Source organism: Ursus arctos, unplaced genomic scaffold (assembly GCF_023065955.2).
Source record: "Ursus arctos isolate Adak ecotype North America unplaced genomic scaffold, UrsArc2.0 scaffold_19, whole genome shotgun sequence".
Classification (NCBI taxonomy): Eukaryota; Metazoa; Chordata; class Mammalia; order Carnivora; family Ursidae; genus Ursus; species Ursus arctos.
Genome location: NW_026622863.1, coordinates 57,854,921 through 57,875,446, shown reverse-complemented (window position 1 = coordinate 57,875,446; position 20,526 = coordinate 57,854,921). Strand labels below are relative to the sequence as shown.

General features: G+C 37.2%; 1 protein-coding gene across 9 annotated transcripts in view; it reads left to right on the top strand.

The window, feature by feature from the left end:
* Positions 1 to 1,337: 1,337 nt before the first annotated feature.
* LOC113269421 (NADPH oxidase 4) overlaps positions 1,338 to 20,526 on the top strand; it is a 173,201-nt gene continuing 154,012 nt past the window's right edge. For 2 of the 9 annotated variants that reach the window (XM_057314593.1, XM_057314598.1), the window contains exons 1-2: positions 1,341 to 1,642; positions 2,301 to 2,396. In XM_057314593.1, the coding sequence (XP_057170576.1) occupies positions 1,586 to 1,642; positions 2,301 to 2,396 (153 nt within the window). In that variant the 5' untranslated portion in view covers positions 1,341 to 1,585. Of the gene's footprint in view, positions 1,643 to 2,300; positions 2,397 to 15,166; positions 15,213 to 20,526 lie in introns of those variants that run through there. The other 7 variants (XR_007188989.2, XM_057314595.1, XM_048215793.2 and 4 more) reach the window with 5 other exon arrangements.

Here is a 20,526-nt window from a genome sequence, read left to right as displayed (position 1 = left end):
AGGGTGTCCCAGAATTTGACCTTCTCCAGTGGTGTCTCTCCTTGGGTTCTCTGTGTGGTCTTTTTTTGGGTCCTCTAGACATCACATGGGAAATATGAAGAACAGGGAATATGAAGAATATGAAGAACATTTATAAATAATATGCTTCCTAACCCCAGAAAGATTTAAAGCAGTTTTCAGGATTTGATCATGCATGAAAGAGGAAAGTCCTTTATCACAGAGAAATGACAGACTACTAGATAGTGAACTGCATGAAATGTAACCCACACTTGATATGGATTAATTCATTTTGAACGGAGGGTTGCTGTCATTAATCAGTCCATGAAATTAATTGTGGTAAGTACATTGCTGTAGTAAGAGAAGATTTTAATGATATTTTAGTTTTAATTACATATTATGGCATGTGTTATAAAATTGATTTTGTTTAAAAAAAAAAAAGCAAAAGCTTGAAAGCCATGAGATTAGAGTACAAGTGGTTTACCTTTTCTGCCACTTGTTAGTTGTTAAAGTTTGGAAAATCCCTGATTTCATAAACTTTTGTTGGACACTTACTTTGCATCAGACATATTTCTATATGAATGATTTTTTTTTTCTCCCTCTCTCTCTTTCCTAATACAGATAATTTGTGGTGTAGGATAGGTAGCCTGTGTCAGTCCCATACTCTTCTCACCCTTCGCCAGGCCTCTGGTGCGAGTTTGGGGGGATTCCTATAACTAAACAGATTCTGGTACTAGGTAATAAAACACACATTTCCAAACAGAGTGAATCTGAGCTTTCCTAAAGCCCCCTGAGAATTACGTCATCTTTAACCATTAAACCGCTGGGCTATTTTTTTTTTTTTTTTCGGAATTTTCTTCAAAGCCTTGCATGAATGTGGGTTGGGGTGGGGGTAGGGACTAAGAAGGAGGTAGAGGGAAGCTTTAGGTAAGGGGCTGTGAGGAGGCGCTTGTTGGGGGTGGGATGAATTGCTGAGGATGGGCGGGAGAAGGCGGATGCTCGTACACAGAAGGCTATTTCCGGCTCAAATTTCCTTACGGAGGCTCTTTGAGTTGAACTTTTTTGGGGAAAACGATCCCTGCCAAAGAACTAGGTGTATGCGAGTGTACGAGAGTGCGGCGGGGTTCCCCACCTAGGGTATGGGTATCATTTTCCACATCTTTGTCGGTCTCTGCGAGCCGGAGCCTGCGGGGGACGCCTCCCAGTTCCCAGCCGGGACATCCTGAGCAGTGGCAGCCACAACAACAGGCTCGTCCGCAGACAAAGAGGCGGGCGCGGCGGGGCCGACTCGCGCAGCCGGGCGGCGGGGCCGGGGAGCGCGCGCTCCGAGCGCCGGGTCCGGGCCGCGGAGGGTGCAGCGCAGACCCCGCGCGGGCCGCAGCCTCGCGCCCGGAAGACCCGGCCCCGGGACGCAGACCCCGCCCGGGCTGGCTCCGCGCCGGCCTCCGGACTTCCACTCAGTCTTTGACCCTCCGTCCCCCCCCTCCCCGCCCCTCCCGCAGGCCGCACAACTGTAACCGCTGCCCCGGCCGCCGCCGCTCCTTCTCGGGCCGGCCGGCGGAGAGCGCAGCGCGGCGGGGCCGGCGGCATGGCTGTGTCCTGGAGGAACTGGCTGGCCAACGAAGGGGTTAAACACCTCTGCCTGGTAGGATGGCGGTCAGGGCTCTCTCCGCGTTTTCTCTCGTGCAGCGACTTTGATTCATTCTCTGAGCGTGCGCGGGTGGGAAGCTGGAAGAAGTTTTGCCTCTAATTCAAACATTCTCAACTAACAAAACTTTCCGCTGTTAATACCTGGAAATAATAACGACCCCCCCCCCCCAACCCATCCCCTCTCCAAATACATGGGAACTTTCATGGACACTGATGGAGGAGCAGATGTGGAGGAAGGGAGAAGAGATCACTTTTAGTGAAGACAACTATTTCTTAACGCTTTAAACATCTTACCCCCTTTGCTCTTTTCCCAGCTTGCTTCTGTTTGGTGTTGCATTTTAACAACATGCAATGCTCGGGACGTAGTGATGTCACTAATTTCTTAGGCTCATTTTGTACTGCACGGGATGCCTGGAGATCATTTAGGAGACCTCTTTGCAACCCAAATGCTTAATCTCAGGTGCAGGGACTGAGTGAGGTCAGGTTTGTTTTGCTCTGAGTGATTTTCAGCTTGCTGGTTAATTGAAAATGCTTTCTGCAATTACTAATCCAGCTTCCACTGGAAGTATTGTGTCCAGCGAATGTACTTGAAGTTTTCATTCATCAGGTAATGTTTATTTTTAATTTTTGTTTTCTCTCTCTGTATGATTTAGTTTATCTGGCTCTCCCTGAATGTTTTGCTATTCTGGAAAGCCTTCCTGCTGTATAACCAAGGGCCAGAGTATCACTACCTCCACCAGATGTTAGGGGTAAGTGGGACTTGGCTAACCCTGTAGAATGGGTTTAGGGTAAGCAGGCATTGCTACAAGGCTTGGTCAATTCTTTTATTTATTAAAGAAACCCTGGTTGTCCACTTAAGAAAGATTTGTCATTCTCTAAAGTGGTTAGGTTTTCTTGATGTATCATTTACACTCACATAGGTTAAAATGATTGACTCTTAAGAACCAAAGACACTATCTGCTAAAGTGAAAGGAATGAACCTGACAGACCAGGCTAGTAGTGCCTGAGAGAAGTTGCTACATCTTGTCAGCTGCCAAGTGCCTTGAAGGATCTGCCTCACCAGTAGGACCAACCAATGACAGGCTTTCAATTTTCACTAATCAAGACCTCAGCCTGCCCATAAGCTTATCCAGAGGATTTCTGCACTGTTTCCTTTTTCTGCCAGTTCTCACAAAGTAGGTGTCTAAGGCAGTTACTCATTTCTAGGCATTTCTCAGCTTCTTCAACCCTAGGTTACTGGTTGATTATGGTTCCAGTGTTCTGTCTGAATATGAGAATGATATTGTGCAGAACTTTGCTCTGATTTATCTCATGTTGATATTTTTCCTTTTCTCTAGTTCATGACATTTCTGATCTCATTCTTTCCATTCCCTTCCTACTTGACTCCTTAACAAAAGACAGAGGCACCGACGACATCTTTATTTGTATTAGGAGGTAGCATTTTCTAAGCAACAAGCAAAAAGTATAAAGCATATTGAAAAATTTCAGGGCTTCTGAAAAAGATTTTGTCATTCCTTTTCATTGGGGAAGAGAACACATTCTAATTAGGAGATGCGTTGTTTTCTTTTCCATGGTTTAATGATTATTTAAAATTAAGATTAGTTCACATGAATTTGTGGGACCAGCTTTCCATTTCCTTCTTTACATTCACAGATCTTATTTATCTTTAAACCTCAGCTCCAAGAGTAGTGCTTGGTACATGCTAAGACTGCAGTAAATTGAGGTTGAATATATTAACTGATGTTTTATTTTATACACTAAAGTACTATTTTTCATTATCTTTTTGTCACACAATTGATATTTTTAAAGTTTAACACTTATTTTTTAAAGAACTTATTTTTTTTAGAGCTCTTTAAGCTTGACAGTAAAATTGAGAGTAAGGTACAGAGATTTCCCTTATGCTCCCTTACCCCCACACATGCATGCATAGCCTCCCCCATTATCAACATCCCCTACCAGTGTGATACATAAGTTACAACTAATGAACCTACATTAACACATCATCATCACCCAATACCTGTATATATTTTTTTAAGATTTTATTTATTTATTTGACAGAGAGAGAGACCGCCAGCGAGAGAGGGAACACAAGCAAGGGGAGTGGGAGAGGAAGAAGCAGGCTCCCAGAGGACTTAATTTTATTTGTCCTAGGCCAATTGTTCCTAATCTTTTGATGATTATGGTATTACCTCATAGTGTAAGAATTTGCAGGCATTTTTCAAGTCCCAAAGAAAATAAAGTATAACAATGGGATATAATTAATTTTAAAATAAATATTGCTGGCTCCCATCTTTTACATGTTTAATACTGATACTTCATTATTATTAACTTAATGCCTTAGAGCATCTTAGAGCGTACAGAACATTCATGAGAACAAGGTCCCACTGTGATGAATTTTAGAAAGCCTGAAAAGGACATAATAAGTATTCTGATATTACAAGTCTCTCTCTCTCTCTTTTTAAGATTTATTTATTTATTTAGAGAGCGGGAGAGAGAGACAGCACAAGTGGGAGGGGAAAAACGAGAGGGAGAGAGAAATTCAAGCACACTCTGCACTCAGCCCAGAGCCCCATGCAGGGCTCGAATCTCATGATCCTGAGATCACAACCTGAGCCAAAACCAAGAGTTGGATGCTTAACCGACTGTGCCACCCAAGTGCTCCCATAAGTCTCTTGAAGGTGAATTTTAGACTCATAAAAATCATGATGGTATTCCTGGAAATGAATTTACTACCATTTTAAAACACAAATGGAAGGAGGCCCTCCAGTTGTTGATTATTCTAATAATAACAACGTGTAAAGGTTGCCGTTATTCATCTTTAAAAGTAAGGTCGTAACAAAGTTGCAGGAGTATGAGGGGAAGGAAGGGTCCACAGAATATAGCCCATTTGCAAGGAGGCATAGATATTGACAAGCTGTTGATTCTTAGTAGTTTGAAATCTCTGCTTTCTACTCAAAACCAACTATGTATTCAACTGTTTATTCTTGTGATATACCAGGCACTTTACAAATATTTGTTTCAAGCTATGAAACCATTCTTCCTATTTTACACACGGGAAAAGGTAGGCTGAGGAAGCTGATGACTTGGTTCAGTGTCAGAACTATGATGTGATTGCACTTCTGTCTGTCTGGCCTTTTTGCCTTTCCTCATGCTACAAAGACTTTCAAAACACTTCACTGGCCCATCCCTGTTAGTTAGGCCACTTATTACTCATCATCAGTGTAGCCCAACATAAATGGAATATGAATCATGCAATTCAAATTTTTTTCTGTAGCATGTTAAAAAAGTAAAACGTCAGTGGCATTAAATGTAATAATATATTTTATTTAAAATAGTCTATCTAAAGTATTGTATTAGATTGAAGTATTCAACATGTAGTCAATATTTAAAAAAAATACCAATGAGGTATTCTAGGCTGTTGCCTATTCTTTGAAATATATGGTATGTATTTTATACTTGTACACATCATAATTCAGTTATCAGATTTTCATCAGAAATACTTGACTTGTGTTTAGATTTCATAAAATTTTACAAATAAAAAAGTGAATTCACATACCCAAGCTCTTCCAAACATATTTAAAATTTTCCTACTAACAAAAGGACTATCAGCTTTAAGTTTAAATTAAAAAAATTAATAAACCTAAAAATTCAGTTTTGTGGTGGGTCTAGGCACATTTCAAATGCTTAATAGCTGTGTGCAACTAGTGGCTACCATTTTAGACAGTGTAAGTGTAGACTGTGGGGGAAGATATTCCTACTTCCATGGTCATATGTTCTTATCATTTTGTTTTACAGCAAACAGTTGGGCACCAACCAGCCCAATGAAAAGACATTTGGAATATGGGTAGTCCTCTTGTTCCCCCTCTCCAAAACAGGAGTTGATATTGGATGGGAAATCATGGGCCCTAGTTATTGGTGTGTAACCATAAAAATATCTCTGAACTTTTTGGTGGTGGGAATCTTTGAGAATGAAGGTAAAATTATTTCATTCTAAGAACTAGTGGATCCATTTTTTATCTATCTTTATTTATATTTATAGGATGCTAGTTGATTGTTCTTAGGTCAGAATTAACGATTAAAAAAATTGTGTAAGAATTGACAGAGAAAAGAAGATCTCAACTGATGAAAGATAAAATAATGTTGAGGTTAATGTGTCTTAGTAGGAGTTTTCATTAGGACTGTTCTTTCCCAGACTGGTCTGACCCAGACCTGGAGGCAGCCTGGTCACGGCTGGTTTATGCTTGAGTTAATGTGCTAATCAGACTGTGCACTTCCTTGGAGATGTTTAATTATGACATGCTGTGAGTTTTGGAATCTTAAAATTAAGCTAAGAAGAAAAAAAGTCTTTTGAGGGAAGCAAACACACACACACACACACACACACACACACACACACACATATATATATAAACTAACCAAGCAGTAACCTCCTCCACCTTCCCATACAAGCTTTTAAATAAGGGAATACTTCGATTTTTTAAGATAAAATCTATTTTTGATTTATTTGTTTTCAAGAAATGGAAAATGTAGTTGCTTGCACTTTACTAGAAAGATCCAATGTGTTGTCCCTCACCCTGAGAAATTTAGTTTCCTAGATTTTTTTAAATGTTGGAGCAATTTAACTCAAAATACTACCCATAGAAGCCCTCATATTGAAGTTCATTTATTTCTGAGTTGTATTTCTGACATTTTAATAATTAACAGATATAATTTAATTGATAAGAACATCTTACTTTGAGAAGAGAATGTGTTTTATGCTACCAGATTCAATGTGTCTTGGTTTTATTATCTTTTTCCCCCCAAACTAACATTTGTACATGGACCGTTCATTTTCAAACTAGTTATTCTCATGGTGCTATGATGAGAAATTTATATATTTTTTGCTTTGTCTCACAATAATTATTTAATTTTTTTAAAGGTTTTAATTTTAAGTAATCTCTACACCCAACGTGGGGCTTGAATTACAACCCTGAGATCAAGAGTCTCATGTTCTCCTGACTGAGCCAGCCAGACGCCCCCTCACAATTATTATTTTAGATCTACTGCATGGTCATGAAGATCTTTTTTTTTCTTTTTAAAAAACTTTTATCGAGATACCTATGTTAATTGGAAGAAAGCTGAGAGCGTTGAGGTTTTTTTCTAGTCTCACAGTGACAATCTTTCTTTGGTTAATCATTATCCTTTAAGTGATTAAGAAACATTAACTAATTTACCCTCTCAAAAGTCCTATAAGTTATATCATAATTAACAATTTTCAGAGACAGAAATCTGATGTCATGTGAATTTGGTAAGGTCAGAGATTAGCGTGTCTGTACAAATGGACCTAGGATTTTAGGTCAGTATTTTAGGTTTCACAGCTGGCCTAGGCAGCTTTACTTTTGCTGAGAAGGAATATAGACCACCTATCAGTTTCAGAAAAGGCTTCATCATTAATTCTTTTCATTTATTGCATAAAATGTAAAAGTTACCACCTAGATTTGCCCAAACATGCATTGTAGTTTCAATTCAGGGGATATTTTTAACTGAATGGGTTTTTTTTTTTTTTTTTTTTTTGGTTTTGGTTTTTTCTTTCCATTTGTTTGTTTTTATTCTTAGCATTCTGCTATTTGAAAATAGTTTACTTCCTGTTTATTGCCAGGTGAAATGACTTACATTACTTTGATGCAATCATTATACTCTTAATCCATTTACAGTAGATAGAAACTCAGAATTCTAGACTTGGAAGTAAGCTTTGCTATCTTTATTTAGACTTCTTTATTTTCCCAAATGGAAAAATGTAGTTGAAGCGAGTTGCTCACCATCACCCACTGAATGAGTGGCCTGGTCTCTATTCTGGCCCATTGACCCTCAGTCCAACAGTCAGTCAGTTGATGAACAACTCTATGCACAGATGCATAAACAGATTAAACCCCACACTCTATAGACCACTAGCTTTCCATCTTATGTGAAAGATATTTAAAGATGTTTAACAATTTAAGAAGTTAAGGAAAATTATTGATTTACCCCCAAGATAACATAATTCTCAGCATTACAGTTGTTTTAGATTTGTCTCAGACAAATTATTAAGGAATTATGAGACTTATTTTTATTTAAATTATTTCTGATTCCATAATATTTGTTGGACTTATACCACTCAGTGTTTAACTTCCTTATTATATACAGCTGAATACTCCGGTATAATTCTCTTTTATCAATACCAGCCAAAACAGTATAGAATTAGAAGGTGGAATTAATTTCAGAGAATTTCAAATCTACTTCCTTCATTTTGTTATTAATAATATTAATAATATCAACAGGAGGTTACATTCATTGAGGATTGTCTAGGTAGCAAGCATTAGTCTATGAGTTTTATGTGGACTAATTTATTTAACATTTCCATCCAACCTGTGAAGTAGATTTTTTTTTTAAAAGATTTTTATTAATTTGAGAGAGCGATGGGGGGAGGGAGCAGCCGGAGAGGGAGAAGAAGACTCCCTGCTGAGCAGGGAGCTCAGCTTTGACTTGGGGTTTGATCCCAGGACCCTGAGATCATGACCTGAGCCAAAGGCCGGTGCTTAACCGACTGAGCCACCCAGGTAGCTCCAGGTGCCCCTGGAGTAGATATTTTTCATTTTTCAGCTAAGTGACGGAATTAGGGATGTTCTGTATGTTGCTAGTGAGTGGCAGAAGCAGGACTCCCTCCCACATACCCTGATTCCAGAACTTGTATTGTTAACCATTGTGCTCTTCTGCCTCTATGTAACATTATATTAGGCCGAACTATATGGAATTGCCATTTTGATAAAAAATAATCAAATGTCAGTCATTTTATATAGTTCAACCTGATAACAACTGTTACCCTTTACTAATCACATACTATGTGCTAGATATAATTAGTTCTTTGCTCTTTCTTTTTATAATCTCATTTACTCTTCATATTTAAATTATCCTTGTAACAACCTTGAAAAATAAGAAGTATCACTTTTCAGGGGATTGAGAAACTGAGATTCTGAGTGGTTAGGTAACTTTTCCCAAGTCAACAGCTAACACCTGAAGAAGCCCTATTTGAACCCACATTTGTCTCATACAGAAGACCATGTTCTCAATCACTGTGCTCTACCAGGGAGGTTCTGAGACAGATGGGGTTAGAATATGGAATTTTCTACACTTGCCTGAGGTTCTTATGCGTCCTACCACTGGCTCTGCATTAGACTGTCTATATGTATGTTTGTGTGTTTTTGTATGTATAAGTACTCGATCAGAAATGAAGGTAAGATTATTGTTTATGGATTACTCCTAGATGTGAGGCAGACATGTACACCTCATCCTAATTGGTGCCTCCTGTGTTAGTTTGCTCAGGCTTCCATAACAAAGTACCACACACTGGGTGGTCTAACCAACAGAAGTGTGTCCTCACAATTCTGGAGGCCACATGCTTTATGCTGTCTCTGGGGAACACCTAGCCTGAGGCCCAGGAGCCTGTAGAATGGCTGAATGTTACAGGGACCTTCGGAGTTGATCTAGTTCATTTAGCTCGTTTAATAGATGAACTTAGTGGAGTTAAATGTCTTCTTTATCAACTCAGTCTTCTAATCCTAGTCAATTTCCCTAGTTCATCATGGTAAGCAATGTGATGATCCTAAAATTGATTTTAAAAGTCCTTGGGTCATTCTGGGGAGGAAAATCAAATAAACAATCAAACAACAATCAAATGAAGATCATGGACCTTGGAGCTATATGGATATAAGTTTGAATCCTAGCTCAGGCATTTATCTCCCTTTATGATTTTGGTAAATTACTTCTCTGAGCATAAGTTTAACTCATCTGTGAAGTCGGGTTTAAATCTTTCCCTTAGTTTAGTTGTGAAGATTACATGGGAACATGTGGTGAAATGCTTAGCATTTGGTGCATAGGTACTCAGCAAATGATATTTATTACTGTAATTAAGTAGTATTATTTAGCATTAATAGTATTAATAGCACTGAATAGTAATATTATAAATTATTTGTGTTTATAAATAAAAATAATAAAAGGAATTCAAAAGTATATAAAGATGTATTATGTTCTTTATACATTCCATGTCAGAGTTTTAACTAGTCCACAAGGTGGTTTCTATTACATGGAAAACTAACAGAAATTATAAATAACTTGCTCATAGAATAAAGTACCAAGCATAAAGCCCATTATGTAACAGGTGTTCCCCCAAATACCAGTTTTCCTCTTTCTTTCCCTCTTGTCTCCTTCATAGCCACAGGTGATAATTCACCTACCTGAAACATGATGAAATCGTTGTACTTACCTTAGAGTGTTGTGTTAAGGATTAGATGATGTAAAAGATAGGAAAGTACTTTGAAGAATTGAAAACATCGTGGATGTGAAAAATGGTTATCATTTACTGTTGCTGTGTCCTGTCATTCCTCCCAGTTTTTAAGGCTCCGGCCACGGCACCATGACAGAGCCCCCCCCAGGAGTCACAAAGCATAGTCACAGAGAAAGGAATAAAGGAAAAGTGGCAGATGCTCTTTAACATCCAATACGTATTACATTTACAGTATTGACTCTTGAAATGGGACCTTGAAGGTCTGTGACATGTTGTAATTAATAATTTTGCTAAGGCATGAACTAAGACTGAGACCTTAGTATGATAGCAGATGACTTAAGTGGGGAGTGGGTCTCACTTCTTAGTATCCACATTTTAATGCAACTTTGTGATGTGATAGTAATCAAACAATGTGGTAAAAGTCATGTGAAAAGTAGTTTCTTTAGTGCTTTGGCAGTGGGACTAAAGAAAACGTAGATTAGGATAAAGATGGACTTTGCATGATCAGTAGAATGTTTACATGTTTAGAAATTGAAAACTTGAATTTGACAATGACTCTTATCTAGAGATAAATGAATTGAATACAAGTTCTCTGGGGAACTTGGTTTAAATTGCATGATTTAATGGTTTTCATGAATGGAAATTGTTAAAGGTCTTCAGACACATCGCAGGGATATCAGAGGTTTAAATAGTTTCAGGCAAGAAGAGATGAGTGATGTACACAAAGTAAAAGCATTTTATACATCTGAAATTAAAAAGAAAGTGGGCACTTCAATACTAAGATAAATCTAAGAAATTATTTATGGTGAATGCCTTTCTGACTATATTCCTTTTTTCCTGTGATAGGATTACCAAATAGCTGATTTCAAAGTGCCAGTAATTTTGTTTCATGTGATCTTAGAAAGCTCAGGTGCATTGGAAAGATACGAAGGGGTAGTTATCCAAACAAATTTCTTTTTTCTGCGTGTTATACTTTTGATTCTCTTTGCTAATTTCTAACCCCCCCCAATTCTCTCTCTTATGGGCCTTCTAATTACTTGCATAACTCATTGTCACCCTACCTCGAATGAGAACATTGATTTCCAGGCTGGCGAGGGTGTCCCAAGAGAATTGTGGTACAAGAAAAGAACCACCTCTTGCGAATATGCTGAAATAGGGTGATAAGAGTAATTTTACCTCTCATTGATTTCCCTTGGCCAAGTTGCTTTTGAGAAGGTACTTTGGGCCTTTGAGCTTTGTTAATTCTCTCAGTTGGAAAAACATGGGCCCAAAAGCACATTTGTAAAGTGCTTTGAGTCATGCAAAAAAAGGTAAAGAATATGTTTTTCTGCCCCCTCCCCCCACCCCATCGCTCAGAATATCTAAAGGGAAAACGAAGCAAATATCATCGGTGTTCTATATTAATGGGTTCCAGTTGGGAAAAAATGACTCATATTAAGCCACAAGAATGCAGAGCTTCAGTATGAATGTTCTTCCATTCAAGAAATGGCATTTGCTGTTGGGCATTGTCTGTATTACATTTGTTACCTCCCATGGAAGTTTTCTGTGGAGTTGGAGTTTGGCTTGGACTATGTAGAACCCATCACTGAGCTATTTATTTTGATTTTGTACATTTTGTAAAACATAAGAGAGGGAAAGAATGAGTCAAATGGACATCTTAGAAGAGTTTACAGTCATAATGGATCTATAAAGTTTACTTAATTTTGGTTTGCCTGAAAAAAACTAGTCTCTGACTTGTACTGATTTTAAAGCTTGGACATGTTATTCTTAAAGAAGAAAATATATTTTGTTCAACCACAGATTTTAGATATATAAAATTTGTTCAAGTCTTATAGGACATGAGTAAAAATTCTTGTTAAAACTGTCTGTTACCACCTTTTCCTAAGCATGAAATGACTATTAGTTTAAATTTCAAATATATTAATACCTGTGAAAATTCCAAAGTTTAATGGAAACAATATAATGTAATGAACAATGTAATATAAGAATATGGATTTTGTGGACAGATTATCTAAAGTGGAAATTGTGACTTTACCTTTTAAGAAATGTATCTTTAACTAATTTATTGAAATCTGCAAAGCTTTAAGTTTCCTCAATTTTAAATGGAGAATTGTATTATGAAATCGAACTACCTAAATATTCCAGTATTGAAATATTCTGACTTAAAAAAATGGCAGTTTTGCATAGTTAAATTTAGTATCTCTTACAGGGTTTTGTTTTGTTTTGTTTTGAGGAGAGGATTGAGTAGAATGAGGAAGAAATGCCTGTGAGGCCTTCAAAAAGAATGACTTCCCTTTTTGCTAATGGCAAGTTATAGTAGACAATGCTAGAGTCATTTCTTTCAGGCCACGTTTTTGAAGTTGAGAATGTTTTGATGTTGAAATCTATTTGTAAATGGCTGCTAATGACAAAATTTCCAGCAACTAAGAGAGATTAACTCCTAATTTCATACAGCGTATACATTCTGAATTATTTAAAGAGCTATTTTGCAAGCGGCAGTGTGTTTTTGTTAATTACAGTTTCAAAACTATTGAAGCTCATAATTAATTGCTTTTTAACTGGTAATGGTTTTCAAATTTTATCTCAATTTTTTGGCCTTTTTATCTAAATTTTTTCTGTCAAGCCAACCAAAGATTGAGGTACACACGAAGAGAACTAATTTTAAAGGAAGTTAGCAGTGAATCTTCTCTGTAAAAAACAAAGGATTTAAAAAGCTATATTTTGGATTTCAGGTACAAAGTCTTTAAACTTATACCTTAGTTCGTAGCACACTATCTTTGTGGGTCTTTTGCTTTCTTCATCATTCATTCATTAATTCATTGTTTAATCACTTTTCATTCTCCAATTCTCCAGTTCCTTTTTCGTCCTGACAGTAGCAACTTTTTTTAACATGCTGACATGTATCCTTCTATTGGTATTTTATTTGCATTTTTCTTTGAATTCACCAAAATGGTATTATGCGTAGACTCATTCTGTTTCTTGCTTTTTTCCATCTGGTATTACGTTTTCAAAGTCTATCATGTGACTATGCGGTTCTTTGGGTTTTTTTTCTATTTGCTACACAGTATTCCATGGTTCGCATCTGCCACAGTTTACTTGCCCATTCTCCCAGAGATGGACCCTTTGATTTCCTCCAATTTCCTACTACTTCTGGTAATATGATGAACATAAAGCATACTCTTAGAGTGTAAATATTATACAGTAGTTTCCTGGTTTTATACTTTAGAGACTTTGCCCAATCACTGGAGGACAACTAATCTGTTCATATTTTAACAAAATTACATATTTTGTTAGGTTATTTCCATATACTTGTTGTAATGGTTTTTGGTGAGATTAAGATGACGTTGGAGGTGATATCACATATAGAACAATTTTAAAAACTGACATTCAGTTGTAGTAACTGGTTTTCAGTGAGAAATCTAAAGGTTATTGGATAACTAAAGGGAAGAATGCAGCAAATATTTTAAGTATTATTTGATTTCTGTATTCCCATGGCTTTTTTCTTATGTATTGCACATAATATTAACCATTTAAACAAAAAAAAAGCCATATAAAGTTACAGTAAAAGCAATAATAATAACACCTATAATGTCAGACTTAGAAATATAGGAAATGGGGGGTTGGTGCATCTGGACAGCGCAGTCTGTTAAGACTCCAGCTCTTGGTTTCTGTTCAGGTTGTGATCTCAGGTTCCTGAGATTGAGCCCCCCATCAGGCTATGGGCTCAGCGGGGAGTCTGCTGAAGTTTCTCTTTCCCTCTCCTTCTGCCCCTCCCTGCCATGCTTTCTTTCTCTCTCAAATAAATAAATAAATCTTAAAAAAAAAAAGAAGTATAGAAAATGGAATAAACATAGGAGAGATCATTAGAAGGATAGGTTAATAGAGAGGAATGGATCATAGAAAAGATAAACAAAGAAGCGTCACAGCAACGTTTCTCCCTAACTTTCTGAGCTGCAAAGTATAATATAATAGATAGCTGTATGGACCCAGAGACCAAGCATGGTTGAAGGGTTTGGGATGAAGTATGACTGGAGGGTTGTTTTTGTTTGTTTTTTCAGTCCATTTTACTTAGTACCTACTGTCTTACCCATTTTGGCCATTTTGGTGTACCCAGGTTTCGCTTTCTTAGAATTAATATCTTCTTGGAGACAGTATTTTTTTCCCAAAGAAAGACTAGAACAAATTTAACTGGATTCAAAGTTGAAAGTTATGGTTAAAAGACATGCTGAGTTAGCTAAGGTTACTGATGTTTTGAGGACAAAGATACAACTTAAAAAGAGTTTTATAGATTCAATTAAGAGGAGTTATTAACAAATAGAATTGAATTCAGGAGGAGTAAAATAGATATGTTTAAGTGGGTATGTTTGACAGTCATGAGAGAAAAATCTTAGTATTGAATATTCTATATTCACTGTATAAGTTTTATTTATTTATTAATTTTTAAGATTTTATTTATTTGACAGAGAGAGCGAGAGAGCACCAGCAGGGAGAACTGCAGGCAGAGGGAGAAGGAGAAGCCGACTCCCCACAGAGCAGGGAGCTGGATGTGGGGCTCAATCCCAGGACCCTGGGATCATGACCTGAGCTGAAGGCAGACACTTAACCGGCTGAGCCACCCAGTCTACCCCAGAGTATGAGTTTTAATATACATCGTTATGGATAGTCTGATTACAAGTCTAACCCAGTGAGGGTGTACCATTGCTATGGCTGTTGTTTCCTTTCAAAAATTATTCCATGTGTTCAGGCCACTAGTGTATCTGTTTTGGCTTCTAAGTTTGAGGAGGAATGTTGAGAAATTAAAAATGGTTTAAGGATGAGGAAGAATGATGCAAGATTTTGGAATGATTGTTCCTGATGAAGAGTAGCTGAGATGTGACTAAATAAATATCCAGTAATTGTGATCAGATGTGCTGGACCTGTGACGGAAGAGAAACAGGGCCTGTCTCAGCTTTCTAGCCAACTATGCTCTGCAAAATACCTGCCATTCCTCGGTGTCTTTCCCTGTGCATGGCTAATTTCTGTAGGAGGAGGAACTATAACAATGACATAAAAGCAAATGCATTGTAATTCTTGAGACCCTTGTTCTTGTGCTTTGGATAGGAGTAGATGATAAGAGATGAGCATGAATATCTGAAGGAATGTGATAGGTGAATTAAAAAAATACATTCTGTCAGCTAAAGAGGTCAAGCCATTTTCATTTGATGTGTTTTTACTTTTTAGAGCAGTTGTACAAGAGAAAATGGAGCAAGTTTTTACTATTGTTTTGGTAAGTTTTCCAATTCTTAGGTTTTGGAGACAATTACCTTGGAAGAGGTCACAGGTATTAAGTGTGATGAAAATGTCATACTTTTAAATCTGGTGACCTGTTCAGTAGACAGCATTGCCTGTAGAAACCCATGAATGTGTTCAGTGCAATTCTGGATCCCACTTAGGTTGAACTTTTGCAGACAGACACATACCTTCTGCTCTCTGGGCTTCTGGCACAGGAAAGACAAGGTAGACAAAATCTGGACAGAAATACCATGTTACAGTCTTGCTTTCTTCTTCTCTAAGAGCTATATTTCTTTCTGACTTGTAATAGACTTCTTTTATTTTTTATGTTCAGTTAGCCACTTTATAGTACCTCATTAATTTTTGATGTTTGTTCAATGATTCATTAGTTGCATATAAAACCCAGTGCTCATCACAACACGTGCCCTCCCTAATACCCATCACCCGGCTATCCCATCCCCCGACCCCCCTCTCCTCTGAAACCCTCAGTTTGTTTCCCAGAGTCCCTAGTCTCTCATGGCATGTCTCCCTCTCTGATTTCTCCCCCTTCAGTTTTCCCTCCCTTCCCCAATGGTCGTCCATGCTACTCCTTATGTTCTAATATGAGTGAAACCTTGTGATAATTGTCTTTTTCTGTTCGACTTATTTCACTTAGCATAATTGCCTCCAGTTCCATCCATGTCAATGCAAATGGTGGGTATTCATCTTTTCTAATGGCTGAGTAATAGTCCATTGTATATATGAACCAAATCTTCTTTATCCACCCGTTTGCTGAAGGGCATCTTGGCTCCTTCCACAGTTTGGTAATAGACTTCAAAGGAAAGACTACATTCCTACTGAAAATGGAAGAAAGTTTACTTCTAGAAAGGGTGGAATGATGGATGATGATGTATAAAAGGAAAGATTTGAGTTAAGCATAAGGAAATCTGGATATGAAGTCAGGATGGATTCTATTCTTTTTGGTGATCCCTTTAATTATATGGAAACAAAATCCGCCCCGCCTTCTTTCTTTAGAACTGATAACTTCTTTAGAGACTGTGTTAAAAAAAAAAAAGGTTTATAGATTGGAAGAGAGGTCAACTTGAGTAAAAAATTACATCATATTTAAAAGTCTCCAGGGCAGTTGGTTGACAGAAACCAGCTAGGATCATTTGGCATGAATTAGAGTTCATAATGGAATGAAAGGACATTCATGAGCTTTTGGATATACTTCAAGACCACTGAATCGGTAGTTTATTTTGGAATTTTTAAAGGAAATAATTACTCCAATTATTATTAACTGCTTTCTGATAGCTCATGGAATGTTATTCATTATTGTTTTCATATGAAACCTTATCAAATAGATAATCAACTTTTTGAAGTAACTTCTCGTTGAAATGTCATTTTTAAGAATCCTTAAGTGCAATCTTGCCTGTATGAAATGCTTATCATATTCTAAATTCATATCTCTATTGTAATATCTTAATGGTACATACTGAAATATAAGTTAGGACCACAAGTTTGATTTATAGGGGTAGGTAAAATAAATTGTTCTGATTTTCTGCCATGGACCCTTTTGATGATTATAAAGACAATAAAATGTGCTTACTATTGCTTTGGAAAATTATATGGACTACTTTACAGTGTTGTCTCTTTTTGCTCATATATCTGTCTCACTTCTACTTTTCTTTGGCTTTCATTGCTAAAAGCATATTTTCCTCAAGGAATATTTTTGTCAAAATAATTTTCACTTAATGAGCGTGCACTTTTGAGGTCCCCAACAATAAGAGTCATTTTGGGCACTGCCACTTAGCAGTGCTGCCACTTGCTAGCTTTTGGGGGAAAACAAGGAGATAAATAGGTAAAATAATATAATATGTAAAGTACTCCAAAGGAAATATGGAGGTTGGAAGAGGTGGAATGCCATCACAAATAGTAGGAATGGCAACAAACACCATGAGCTAGGGATAGGGAATGGAGAGAAGAAGAGCTGATTAATCTGGGTAAAGCGTCCAGGAGCTGTATTAAACATAAAAGGGTAGCCAGTTGGCCCTATGGCATCATCAATTTGGCTTATTTACAGACTTTTAATACAAGTTGGTACAAAAAGAGGGTTGGACTAGATGACCTATACAGTCTCATCAAAGAGCTACAGTTGCTCTGAGGATTTTCTTCAAATTGGGTGGCATGTAGTTCCCTAGAGTATTTCCTAGTATCCAGAATGGTGGCAGTTGGGGAAATGGAGGCAGAGTTGCTATTCTTGGACAATATTGTGTGATGGAAAGAGTAAGTCTGAATGTAGCTCTAGATATCAACTAGATTTCTTGGGTGATCACTTTTGGTCTTGATTATTTTTTTCTTAATTTCCAAAATGAGGACACTGAAAGATCATCTCATAGGCTCATTCATTCATTCATCCACCATAAATTTATTGAACACCCACTAATTGCTTAGAACTTTTCTAGAAATCTTTAGATACAGTCGAATGCAATAAAGCTCAGCTCCCATAGCTGCAACCAGAATCTTAATTCTTCAGAGCTGAGGATGGAAAGACAGGCTAAGAAAAAGTTATTTGCAGGAAAGCATGCCTTAAGAACATTTACATTCTGAAATTAGAGCAGGTTTGTGGATGGCCAGGGACCAGGATTATGATAATAGCTTCTGTTGACTTTTTACTAGATGCTGGGCACTGCACTAGGTACTATACTTAATACTCACAGTAACCTGTTGAAGTTGATATATCGTTTTTATTTTATAGATGAGGAAAGTAGACATGGTAAGAAAATACATCAGGCCACACAGCTCATAAAAGTGTTTTAAACTCAGGTTTGTTTGACTTTGAAATGCATTCTAAAATAGTGATTGCCAAGCCTGGGTGTACCTCCTGGGACCCCTCTCCAGACCTAAGGAATCAAAATTTCAGGAAGTACAATGGAGATGTGTTTATTTTTAAATAGCCCATCAAGTGCTTTCAGTGTGCAGTCAGTCAGAGTAGGAAAATTTTCTGTGAAGAGTTACACAAAAGGCAGGGAAACCTACTGGTTGGATAACAGATAAGCAATTGAAGGAGTAAGGAAGTATTATGGTTTGGGAAGTGTGCTGGGCAAGATGTCTGGATTCATGTCTCTGTTCTGGGGAGTGACATGTTAGAAAATGTCAGATAGCCTGGAGGCGGGCCTAGTTCTAGTCCCTGTTTCTTTCCAAAACAGCAATGTGAATAGTGGCAAAAAGAAGGTTGGACTGGATGACATGTAAAGGCCCATGATAGAGCTACAGTTCTGTGGCTACAAAACATGTAAGAATTAGGGGTTGTGTAGGCTTCATTTGGTTTGATTAAAAACAGTTAACAAAATTGACCTTAATGAGTACAAATTTACATAGTTTTAGACAAACACAAAATACCAAGTCAGAATATAAAATAATTTGTTATAAACTTATATGGTAATTTTTTTCCTGGAAATAGTCAACTAATTGTTGACTTGTTAAGAGGTAGCTACAGAAAAATGACCAGTTATTTAAACTTACTTTTAATACTTCTCTGGCCTTTTCAAATCCCTTTGAACAATAGTGTTGCATAGATATTTACATGTAGAATGTCATATTTCCTCAAAATTGTTGAGAAAATTCCCATTGGAGAGCAACATGTTCATTTGAAAGTTAATTTACTATAAAGGTAGTTGGCAAGTCAATGGTTTCAACAGAATTTTGTTATACTTTAATGGCGTTATCAAGAACTTAGATGAAGATGTGGAAAACATGAATGTAAAATTTTCAGCTAAAGCAAAATTGAGAAGAAAAATGTCAGAATATAGAGTTTACATCCAATATGATAGACTATGCTAAACCCAATCCATTCTTGGATTTTTGTACTTGCACTCTCTCACCTTCATGGTTTTTTTTCCACTGTAGGATAGGTGTCATTGGTTGGTAGCGACTCATGTGAGAAAATCTCTATGTTGTACACTTAAGATGAGCCATTATGTAACATAGTTGCCCTATGAAATAGCACAGTTTTAGAATTAGCAGAGATCATGGTTGTGAGGGAGATGATGCTCTTCAGTACTGCCTGCTACTACTACTATGTTGATTAATATCTTGAGGATATGCTGCATTCTGACAGAGTTGGGAAAAGTCATAGAGATGAGAGGGAGTCTAACAATTATTTCAAGAATTTCAGAGGCAACTGATTGTGTTTCACATGAAGAAAACAAGATTGGACTAGGAAGTCATTGTTCTTTTATCTTCAGTTTAGGAATATTATTATCTAGAGCTGCCTGGTGGGCAGAGACACAGAGACACAGACTTCACGCCAGTGTAAGAAAGCAAAACAGAAGTTTTTGACAGTGGAAGAGGCTTCTATCTCTGGAAAAAAATCAACGGAGTGTGGATTACCTTTGGTTATGGTGGTCATATAGAAGGGTTTAGACTCTGGGTGGATGGTGGGATGTGGGAGAGGCCCTTTTAGTTCTCCAAGTTCAGAGGTACATGTTTTAGCAAATTATTTGGCAAAATAAATTTACTGATAACTACAATATTTAGTCAAAACTTGATCCTTTGTATATGCAAGTCTCAGTCATAATTACCATAAAATGCAACCCTTGTCTCAAACGACATTTTGTGATGATTAACTACACAAAAGTAATATAATTGCCCCAAATACTCTTTTCCAGTTTGTTCTTCATACTTGAGTCAGAGTAATCATTAGCAAAGACTAATCTTTTTATACCACTTCCCTGCTTAAAACGTATTCATTCTGCCCTGATTTTTAGGATAAAGATGTGCATTCTTAATGTGACCTACACAACCCAGCAGGTCCACCCCTTCTCCAGTTTTATGTTGTGATCACCCTCTACTTCCACTCCAACCACACTGACCTACTAGTAAGTTCTCAGATATACACTATGATCCCACTTGTCGCATCAGTTCTCATGCTGTATTTTTCCGTATGGATGTCTTTCTCATTTTTGAATGACTTGGGCTCTCACTCTCAAAATTTCAGTTCACTTTTCACTTAATTAGGGAAGGCTTCCTGACCTTCTTATTTAGCTTTCATTTCTTGTTACACATGCTTGTGCTCTGTATTTCTATTCACAGCATTGATCATTGTTAGAATTTACATTTGATTATGTAGCTATTTGATTAGTATCTGTTCCCCCTACTAGAATATAAACATCCTAAGGAATAGGCATTCTCTGTTTTTCATTCACAATTGAACTCCCAGTGCCTTGGGATATGTGCATATCATAATAAATATGTATCGAATGAGTAATGTAAGTGGAACTTACTAGAGAAGTACAGAGGGGAATATTCAGAGAAAGGATGTGATACAG